The sequence below is a fragment of the Coenobita brevimanus genome, chromosome 82 (genome assembly GCF_032717465.1).
Source record: "Coenobita brevimanus isolate Jiangsu-jjx chromosome 82, ASM3271746v2, whole genome shotgun sequence".
NCBI classification, from domain to species: Eukaryota; Metazoa; Arthropoda; class Malacostraca; order Decapoda; family Coenobitidae; genus Coenobita; species Coenobita brevimanus.
In genome coordinates, this window is record NC_137035.1 from 17,353,200 (window position 1) to 17,365,263 (window position 12,064).

The following is a 12,064-nucleotide window of genomic DNA, read 5'->3' on the forward strand; positions in this document are numbered from 1 at the left end:
TCTCCATATGACCAAACCACGTCAGTGTGTTTCTCCTAACGCTTCCTATCACATCCACATCCACACCACAACGATCCTTCACTTCCTCATTTGTCAGTCTCTCTCCATGTAACTCCACATGCTCCTTTCAAATAACTCATTTATTTCCACAACTCTCACTCTTGACTTCTGTCCTTCCAACAAGGTCAGAGCTTCACTACCATACATTACAGTTAGTATCACAATACTGTCATGTAGTAACTTTTTCACTCATGGAAGTTCAAACAGAGGAGTGAGCGGGCTGCGAAGTGGAGGGACAAGGAAAGGCTGTGATGTTGCCAGTTTTACTTTTATCTGCATTTTCGCAAGATGTTTTATTTAATAATTCAATATAGATATACACTGGCATATGTAATTCCTTACAAAAATCATTAAAACATATTATTTAAATCAAATATCCACAGCCTAATAAATTATTAGGCTGTGGATATTTGATTTAAATACAGTAATATGTTTTAATGATTTTTGTAAGGAATTGCATATGCTACTCTTAATAAATAATGTATTTTTAATTTATTATTATTTACTAATAATAATAATTTCAAAAATATTAAAATACATTATCTCTGTTGAAGCATTTTAAGAAATGCTACTACCCTCCATCCCTCCCGCCTCCCCCCAGCAGAACCCTCGCGACCCGCCTCAGCTGAGCCTCCCCCATCCCTTGTCCAGACATACGGGAAGCTCCCAAGACCACCTGTCCCTTGGATTGCGCAGTGCGCAATCTACAGGACAGATGCACAAGGCAGGTGCGCAAGTGCAAATTTAGTTGTGCAAGCGCAACTAAATTTGCGCTTGCACACTTGCCTTTTCATGTGCGAAAGCGAAATATTGTGCATGGTCTTGTGCGGTGCGCAATGTGCAAACGATATTCACCAGAGTGCAATGGTGCACAATTGCGCTTTGCGCAAGTGTTTGTACACCTTCTCAGCACTGGTAAATACACACACACACACACACACGCACAGTGGTAACGCTCTCGTCTAGCATCTGCTAAGATGGGGGTTCGCGCCTTGCTCGGGATGCGAAAAAGTTTCACTGACAAAGCGGGTGGTCACTGTCTTCCTTGAGCAAGAGGATGGCTGTGTGTGTGTGTGTGTGAAGGTCAAGGCTTTGCCCTTAGATCGGACTATATGAGCTCTCAGCTCTCTTCCGGGAGGGTAAATTGCTGATGATCACAAAACCATCACATGACATGATCATGACCGACCCGGTGAATTACACACACACACACACACACACACACACACAAATACCGTACTACAAATTATGAATGTGAGTGTTTTCTCATTATAAATCTGAAAGCTGTACCATAATACTTGAACTTCTGAAGAAATTACTGGAAATTGAATTCTATCATCATGACAAACTGTATATGTACAGTAATCCCTCATTTATCCAGACATGCAGTATCTGGACCTGTTCATTATCCGGATACTGGACCTTGGCTCAGTTTAACCCTATTCGGTGCACCCCGTATCATTTTTGATACGCCCTAACTAATTTTTGCCAATAAACTCTAGTTTGTAAGCAATGCATGGTCTCACGATTGTTTTCTTGTTAAATTACTGGAAACACAACAAAATAGTGATTCTGAGCGAAAAAACTGGGTTGAAACGAGCGTTTTCTCTAAAATTAACGATTTTTCCCCGTGGAGAGCACTAAACAAAAAGAAAACGCTCGAAGATGAGTGAAATATCTGGGACCTTAGCCTACGCAAGCCTAACGGGCATCAACACAGCTTCCAGACGTACGATACGTTTCCTATTTTCATTCAAACTACTTTATTTTCTATGTATTATTCATTGTTCATACTTTATGACTCCTCATACCTAGTGAAATAGTTATTTCATTCACTAATTTTATTATCTATGTATTATTCATTGTTTTTTCTCTATGACTTCTCATACCCAATGAAATGGTTGTTCGTACACATACACACAGATACACACATGTGCATTGTATTGTGCACACAGATACACGCACATGCATTGTAATGTGCACACACACACACACACATGCATTGTAATGTGCACACACACACACACACAAACCTCGCGGCTCTCGTGTAGGCGTGCTGGACGACGGTTAGTTAGGCATTAATTAGGGGACGGGGTGGATGTGCCAACGGACGTAGTCAGTGCTTTTATTTTCGACTATGTTGACGACCCAGTCGAAGATTACTTGGAAGAGGTAGTTGGCGATGATGATGATGATGACCTTGCCTTGGATAGAGTAGCTGAGGGCGACGATGTAGATGATGATCAGAATGTTGACAAAATGAAGAAGAGTGGGTACCACTCAGAAACAGAAAGCCACTGGTGAAAAATAGATTAATCAGTTCTTTGGACCAGTGCTTGAACAAACATAATTATGACGAATTTGTCCTGCCACACGAGCTCAGGGAATATACCTGCATTTTAGAGAAACCCCAGAGAAAATTAGATATCAGTAAGTCAATAATATGGACCAATCATACAGAAGGTAGGCCTGTTGAGAAGGTATTGCCTTGTGAAGGATGTTTTGTTAGGAGAGGCAAGGTCAGCTAATACAGAAATAATGGCATGGGAGTTGTTTATAACATCTAATATGATTGATGGTATTGTAACCCATGCTAACACAAGGCATAATTACCGAAATTTCTAATACTGACAGTGCTGAAATACCAACACACGTCAAGATGACTGATGCCATAGAATTGAAAAGCTTTTTTGGCCTGCTCTATCCAAGAGGTTTGTTGGGACAAAATAAATATTGCTATAATCGTCTTTTCATGGAAGGGTTTGGTCACCCAATATTTGAAGCCGTCATGTCAGTAAAACGATTTGGTTTCTTACATGCCGACATAACTTTTAACAACATTGATACCAGACACCAGAGATGGGTACACGATCAACATTGATACCAGACACCAGAGATGGGTACACGATCGGTTTGCAGCAATCAGGGAGCTTTTTGAACAGTTCAGTAATTGTTGTTGCTCAGTGTTAGAGCCAGGTGACTTCTTGACCACTGATGAAACGTTGTATGGGTGCAGAACACAAATAGGGTTCAGACTACAATAAGAGCAAACCCGTACTCTACGGCCTCCAATATAAATCTATTAATGCTGTTAGATATCCATTTACCTTTAGGACAGCTGTATATTCAGGTAAACCTGGAGAGCCAGGACCACACTACATACGCGGTACAGTCCCAACAGTGGAAGCTCTGGTAAGTCAGTTACAAGCCTCAGTCGACCTTAGAGGTAGGATTATTAGCCTGGATAGATTGTACACCAGTATAGAGTTGCTGGAGTGGCTTCAAACACAAGGTATCTCAGCCTTAGGTACTATAGATTCTACTATGAAAGGCATACCACCAGAGATAGTCACAGAAAGGGAAGATAGGTCATACCAAGTTTACTGGAAGAAACACGGGAGGAAATGACACTGAATCCTATGTAACACCCACCAAAAGCAAAGGTAAGAAAGATGTGTTACTTCTGAGCACAGTTTCCCTATATTAGGCATTACCAAGGATGATGATTTGAAAAATATATTATATATATATATATATATATATATATATATATATATATATATATATATATATATATATATATATATATATATATATATATATATATATATATATATATATATATATATACATATATATATATATATATATATATATATATATATATATATATATATATTTAAATTGTATGATTTCACTAAAGGAGGCACTGACATGGATCAGAGAATAAGTTTTCATACAGTACACACTAAATCTAGAAGATGGACAGTGAATGCCCTTGGCTACATTGTCGACACTGCCAGAGTAAATTCACAGACAATTTATTCGTTATATAATAATCAGGACCCAAGAAAAATTGCTTCAATCTCCTATGGCTGGCAGATAGTGAAGGCATTGTGTAATCTGCAAATTGAAAGAAGAAAAGTTCAGGCTTGTGGTCTGACCAGGAATACAATAGCTAAGATGAATCTTGTGCTCGGACAGGGAGATATAGAGGAGGCCGTCCCAGAAGTAACACATGAGAATAGGTCAGGCAAGCAGCACAAGTGTCATTCATGCCTGGAGTCTCTTTATGGTCCAGGATACACTCAGAATCGCCCCAAAGCAAAATCGTCCACAAAACAATGTCAAGTACGTCACTAGCACACCTGTGATCAGAATTGAAATAAAGTATGTATGAAATGCTATAGTAACATGCCCAATCAGTGAAAGTCTTGTTTTGGAAATTAAGAATGAATATGCATGTCTGTGAATATAGATTATGACTGAGTTTACGTTATATACGGATTATATTTTTGTTTAAAAATTTCCTTATATGATAGATGTAAATAGAGATACGGAAGGTGAGGATCTTGCAGCATAAGAATCCTCCGGCTTACTTATATTAGTTGTAAGTGTAGAGTAAAATGGATGTTCGAGTGCGTAGGATCAAATACCGCCGGAAAATACATAGGAGCATAGGCATGGATAGCCCCAAGTTAACGGTTACTACTCTTTCGACCTGTGACGGGCTGTGGGTCACTGAGGGCCCTGTTAGTTAATTGGCACCCGGGATCTTTTTAACTTACCAGGGGTCGATGCAACAGGGGGTGGATCAGCTGAAATGAAGCATGGTCTCGCAGTGTAGAGAAGGAGCTGGGGCCTGATTGACTGCTGTCTCCCTTGAAAGCGCCAGGCAAGGCTCTGGACCTAACCCCTCATATCCACACTGTGCCTGTGCATTACCCAGGGAACAGCTTGTTCTCTGGTTACAAGAGATATAGGGTTTAACCAGGAAGCTACAGGCTGCTCTAAGCGATTCAGTAATCCAAAGACTGGCATGTTTCCTGGTTAACAGTCTACTCGTAAGAATTTAATGGTGATCCCGCATGTACGGAGCTTTGGCTGGCAGCTGCATTTTCTCGTGGTGACTACTAACAGAGGATCAAGGGACTGACTTCTGGAGAGACTGACTGGCTGACCGACAAAGGTCTCAGTGATAGGCTAGTGATTGACCAGTGGGAAATTACTAATAAACTGACATCAGAAGAACAGTCTACTGACTAATTTGTCGGTATTTTGGGATTGACTGCCCCACTGATTAACCATTGATTTATACTGTATACTGATGATGTTTTGGGTATAACTATTCATAATTGAATATTTGTTATTGCATTGCTCTGAATACTCCTTGGGGCGTAGCATGAGCAGATAGAGCTACCGTGCCCTTTGAATAATTGGTTATAACTAAATATTTCTCTGTGCCCTTCAATTTTAATTTGCAGTACTCAGATTTAGAAATACCTATATAATATATTGGTGACAACAGATTCAGCCTTCTCAAGGACCTCCTTCAGCTGTAAGGAGTGAGAAGCAGGTAGACCTTTATCATACAACAGAGGGGCAGGCAGAATAGGAGGTAGGTAAGGCACAAGGCTGTTGATGTGGAATTTTGCATTTATTATGCAATATGTATGCCTTTTCAAGCATTTATCTCCCGTACATCTACCGCCTTCTGCCTTATCTACCTCCTGTACTCCCCGGCCCTTTCTCACTCGCCATCCATTTGTATGATAAAGGTCTACCTGTTTCTCACTCCTTAGTTATACGTGAAGTGGGTCCATGAGAAGGTCGAGTCTGTTTTGTTCTCACGAATAGATTATATTTCACACACCAACACAATCCTCACAAACCACCACAGACCTCACACACCACTACAGTCCTCACACACCACCACAGTCCTCACTCACCAACCCAGTCCTCACACACCAACGCAATCGTCACACACCAACACAGTCCTCACACACCACCAGTCCTCACACCACCACTGTCCTCACTCATCAACACAATCCTCACACACCACCACAGTCCTCACACACCAACACAGTCCTCACGCACCAACTCAGTCCTCACACCACCACTGTCCTCACTCATCAACACAATCCTCACACACCACCACAGTCCTCACACACCAACACAGTCCTCACGCACCAACTCAGTCCTCACCCCACACGTGTAAAATTAATAAGAATAATCTTTTACTTCTATAAATTCATTATTATATAGTTGTAATGACATTTGAAAAATAAATAACTACTTTCTAAAGGGAGGAGGTTGGGGAAAGTGGTTGGTGGGATACATGGCGAGTTGGGTCCTCGTCCCGTATCCAGGTTACACACTTTTTGAGTGTGGCTGAAACTCGCGTAGCTAAATATTATATTCAGTCATTAGAAAGAAATATATGGTAGTATTCTCATCATCATCATTATGAACTTTCCATTTTTAGTCCACAGCAGGACTGGACTCTTCTCTTAGGGAGGTTTTAGTCAGGAAGCCCTAACCCACGGCCCTGCACAGTTGTTGACTTTATACACGGGTTTTATTCGCTCCTGTGTAGAGCACAGCTGTCATGTGTGGGGAGGCTTCCCACACAGTTCTTCTCAACAGGATGGAGTCGGAGACTTTTCGTCTCATTAACTTTCCTCTTACTGGCTCCCTTCAACCTCTGTCTCTTCGCGGCACTGTTGCATCAGTCTCTTTTCTATCGCCACTTCAATGGTCACTGCTCCTCTGAACTGTCTGTTTGCATCCCTCCACCACCACAGCAGGCACGCAGCACCCGTCTTAGCAACAGACTCAGCCCTTTTCTGTCCAACTCTTTAATGCAAGAGATAACCGTTGCTCCAGTCATTCATGTATGCAACAGGTCAACTCTGGGATTGTCTCCATCTCTGTTTTTTTTTTACTGCCTACGGTCTCCAGTCTTTCATACACAGTGTGTCCAGGCATCTCGAAATGAACTGATCTTGAATTTGGCTCTGCTGTCGTTTTTTTCTTGGAGGGAACAATTTGCAGGTCCTGCCCTTTGGTTCCTTCTTTCTTGCATAAAAAAAAATACTCGCATGTATAACCAGGTATTATTTACATGCTTACATTATTAGATTTCCTTGACTAATAGCTACCTCTCCATCAACTAGTCTACCTAGTAGTAAATCCACTGAAAGTGGGTTTAGGAGTTATGAAGGTGAGGAAGAAAGAGAGAGTATTAGCGGTGGCGAGTGAGTGAGAGAGATGGTGGTGAGAAAAAAGCGGTGGTAGTGAGACGGAGAAGTATGGTAGAAGGGAATATAGTGGTGAGTGTGAGGGTGATGGAGGGAGGGAAGGTGGTGGTGAGGAAGATGGGAGGTGGTGAGTGTGAGGGAGGAAGGGATGATGATGAGGAAGATGTGTAAGCTATCAACTTCCATGTTATGGACGGTGTGTGTGTGAGACAACAGTAAACGGTTTATTGATACTGCAGCCCTCAGACTGAAAATATAGCCTACGGCTTTGATATATGGCAAACATGATAAGCGTTGGTGAATGGTAAAATATTTTATCATTTGATATTTACATTAATTTTAAATTTGATAATAGTTAAACGTGTGTGTGTGTGGGTGTGTGTGTGTGTGTGTGTGTGTGTGTTTCAGTGCGCGCGGGTGCGGTACGATATGTTTGGCGGCGCTTGCCTTGCAACGGCGCCGACGTGTCCGAATGCGTTCCTTTCACTTCGTCAAACCAATAATATTACTCAAGATTCTTTTCTCGATACTAGGGTCGTAAGTGTGGGAAATCGCCAAGGGTTGCACCGAATAGGGTTAAACCATTATCCAAATTTACCTGCTATTATCCGGACATAAAAGTCCCTGAGAACTTTGGCCAGCCAGCCGACGTGTTCAGACATTCAGTTCTGTGGTCACTGGACTTTAACCGTACGCAGGACGTAGGTCATAACCCGCAACCTGAGCTAAAATATCTGTGCGCCCCGTACTGAATGGTCAAAGCCGTGCGCTGGTCCGATCACTCCCTATGAACCTCCAGCACCCAAGTAATACTGACCGTAACCCACAAGAGGTGTCAAAATGTCCATATGCAACCTCACCGAATGTCCAAAGTTGCACAGCTACAGGGATTAGCCTTTGCCAACTGCCACCACGTGTCTAACAGAGACCACAAGCCACAAGAGCCCGTTCGCCTCCACACCGATTGTCCAAAGTCGCCCAGTCACCAGGAGTTGTGTTTCCCAATGGCCAATGCGCATGTAAGATTGACCACAGGCCACAAGTGACTCTACACTGAGTGACAAGCCAAGTGGTTTCCTGTACACCAGGAAACCACTTACTGTGCTGGGTGGCAACCACATAACCAGATTATGGCACCTAGTGGTTTAGTGGGTAATTAACCCTTTAACCGCGGGCATTGTTTTGCCCTGACTGTCCTCTCCCGCGGGGGTTTCGACCAAAATGTAAACAAACTTTAAACCTTTATAACTCTGCACAGAATAAATCTAGAGCGAAAAATAAGGTACCATTAGAAAGTACTAACCTTCGGCTTTGCAATGATGTAGGTTTCATGATTTCGTTGACTATCACTGGATGGGCAGTGCCATTAGAAGTGAGCGATCTAAAATCACTATTTTTCGCTCACACACCATTACCTTCGCTCATACACCATTACCAAATGCCAACCTCATTCTGATAATAATACTATAAACATATATGAACACTGCACATACGATAAACACCCACTCTGTGTTCACTGAGGCAGGTAAAAGGCACTGTAATTACCTGCACTTCACTGCAACATCAGCGGTGTTGTAATCACTATATTTCACTCACACACCATTACCAAATGCCAACCTCATTCTGATAATAATACTATAAACATATATGAACACTGCACATACGATAAACACCCACTCTGTGTTCACTGAGGCAGGTAAAAGGCACTGTAATTGCCCGCACTTCACTGCCATATCAGCGGTGTCTAAGCACTATTTTTCGCTCACACACCATTACCAAATGCCAACCTCATTCTAATAATAATACTATAAACAAATATGAACACTGCACATACAATAAACACCCACTCTGTGTTCACTGAGGCAGGTAAAAGGCACTGTAATTGCCTGCACTTCACTTCCACATCAGCAGTGTTGTCACTCACACAGCTGGACAGATACTGATGCATGTTTGGTCCGGGGTGGGGTGGAGGGCCCAGGGGGTGGGAGGTGGGGCCCCAGGGGGGGGGAGGGGGGGGTCGGCTGGAGTGAAAGAACTTAATAGCTACTCTCCCTTGAAACAACTGGCGCACGGAAAAAACGCTGGGTATTCAAAATATTCACAAACATTCGAGAATGACACCTGCGGTTTGGTCCAGTTTTTGCAATGTCATTCTGGAATGACACCCGCGGTTAAAGGGTTAAAGCTCTCCAATCGGATCATCCTGTGTAGGTTTATATCCAAGGGGTGGTTGGGGTTTATTGCTCATGTAATGCCACTCAGGGATGAGTGGGGCTGGTCACTCTCATCTTAAATGTCAGGACCAACTTGCCTAGACCCAGGCTTCTACACTTCTCTTGGGGCAACATAGGATTGGATGAAGGATGGATGAATGGAAGATTTTTTTTTTCCCTGGGAGCAGCTCTTGTGTCACAAAGATACGGTAACCGATTTTCCAACCGTCTTCAGGTTTTTTGTGGATTTCTGTTGTTTATGCATTGTTTTCTTGGTGTTTAGCATTAATATGGATATTCCTATGTGTGTTTTGATGTCTCATTATGGCAGAATGACTGGAGAGCACTGCCAAAATTTGGAGGGGTAGCCTATTATGCATATAGGTAGTTTTTTTTTTTTTTTTCATGGTTTATTTGGTATTTAGCATTACAGAGTACTTTGGATATTCCCTATGTGTGTTTTGATGTCTAAATATGGCAGATTGACCTGAAAACAGTGCCAAAATTAGGAAGAGTGCTGTACATTATGTATAGGTAAGGTGTTTTTTGGTTTTCAGTTTTTTTTGCATGGTTTTCTTTGTATTAAAAATTATTTTCGAGTTCCTATATGTGTTTTGATGTCTAAATATGTCTGAATGACCAGAAAACACTGCCAAAGTCAGCAGAGGTACTGTACAAATAGGTTAGGCATAGGTTAGAGGTTGGGTATAGACAGGGACCGGGTATAGTATGGGTGATATTGTTCATTATCCGGACATTGCCACTACCCAGACATGCCTTTGGCTCTATTTTGTTGGATAATTGAGAGACTACTGTAATTTCATACTTTAGCTTAGAGCATTTTGATGTTGACAGGGTGAAGGATGACTCAAAACTGATGGCTCAAGTCTTCCTATTGGTTGTCATAGTTGCTTTGTGTTAGCCAGTCACAGTCAAGCTGCACAGAAGGGACACATCCAAGTGCAATTTTTTTATCGGAATGAGCTACAGTAATGCATCCTCTCCTCAGTTTTCTGAGTGGAAGGTGATGTCTTCAGCACTAGTGAAGCCTTCATCCTGCAGTTCACCATCCTCTTTTGGGTGGATTTTGAGGGGACTGAAGAAAATGTTTGTATAACCAGGCAGCAGAACCATCCAATTACATCGGTACTACCATGTGAAGGTGTCCCTTTCCAGCACCAACTTAGAGTAAATACACTATAACACCTACTGTGCCTACCTGAGCATAAGTTCCAATGATCCTGAAGCTGTTAACAAGAGGAAGCCATTTGTCCTGCTGCTCCTTACTGGCCAGGCCCAGTATGGCATTCATGAACATGGAGACATGCAGAGACAGAGGGTTACCATCCCTCAGCAGCGACAACCCATGACCTGCATACAGATCCCTGGTGGCAGAATTGCAGTCAGTCATTGCTGCATAACATAAATGTAACATAAAAATGACATGTTTCCTGTTAACCCCTAAAGTCGACGGTTCGCTCCCCTCCCCCTTTAGCCGCAAAAAGGATATGCTTGTTCAAGTATAGTAAATGTCATTATTTATGGCATATATTTCAAGAGCAAGAATTTACACACCCAAAGATGTAAGTCTCATCCAGATTGACCGAGTAGTTTTTGTACAGCAGTGCGGCAAAGAAAAAAATAGTTACCCTTCCTAGCCTGACAAGAGGCAGTACGTCGCAGAAAATGGCCTCATTACGGTGACTCACCTGTCAAAACTCATGATATTCAAGGTGAAGAATGTTCCTAGACATGAATGAACATTGCCTAACTTAACCTGAATGAAAAATATCATATCCTGAAAAAAAACTATCTATCTATCTATCTATTGCCAGACGCCTCAATCCCGTTCGGGGTGGCCACAAACAAATCGCCTCCACGTCGCCCTGTCCCCCACCATTTCAATGCCCCGCTCCCAACTCACACCCCCCTCCCAACTCACACCCCCCCTCTCTCATATACCTCTCCATCTCATCCTTGGCCTCCCCCTCCCTCTCCCCCCCTCCACCTCACTTACATACACTCTCTTCGTCAGTCTTTCACACTCCATCCTCTCCACATGGCCAAACCACCTCAATGTATTCCTCCTAACACTTCCTATCACATCCACATCCACACCACAAGGCTCCTTTATATCCTCATTTGTCAGCCTGTCTCTCCATGTGACTCCACAGGCTCCTCTTAAATAACTCATTTCCACTGCTCTCACTCTTGACGTATGCCCTTCCAACAATGTTGAAGCTTCACTTCCATACGTTGGAGTTAGTATCACAATACTGTCATGTAGTAACTTTTTCACTTCCATGCTCACTTCCCTGCTTCTTATCACTGCTTTCAAGGAACCAGCAACCTTTCTTCCCTACTGTACCCTTTCAAGCACTTCACCCTCCAAACCTCCATCCTTACTCATCACACTACCCAAGTACTTAAACGGACTCACATTTTCCAATTCCTCACCATCCAACCTCGCTGTACATTCACTGACTTCACCCCTCTTAAAGACCATCACTTTGCTCTTCCCTACATTCACTTTTAGTTTCCGTTTCTTACACACTTTCCCAAACTCATCCACCAAGCCTTACAGCTCCCCTTCGTCTTCACTCAACAACACAGTATCATCTGTAAACAACAGCACAGGGAGTTTCCAAACATTATCCTCTCTCACCAGGGCCACTCCAACATCCACTACCCTACCTTGTTTCTCTTTTATTACCCCATCTATGTACAGATTGAACAACCATGGAGACATGA

At 42.5% G+C, this 12,064-nt stretch overlaps 1 protein-coding gene across 1 annotated transcript in view; it reads right to left on the minus strand.

The window, feature by feature from the left end:
• The window catches only part of LOC145409684 (peroxisomal acyl-coenzyme A oxidase 1-like), a 148,753-nt gene extending 138,095 nt beyond the window's left edge, over positions 1-10,658 (minus strand). The window contains exon 1 of the mRNA XM_080280037.1: positions 10,533-10,658. Coding sequence (XP_080136163.1) covers positions 10,533-10,631 — 99 coding nt within the window. The 5' untranslated portion in view covers positions 10,632-10,658. The remainder of the gene's footprint in view (positions 1-10,532) is intronic.
• Between the last annotated feature and the right edge of the window lie 1,406 nt (positions 10,659-12,064).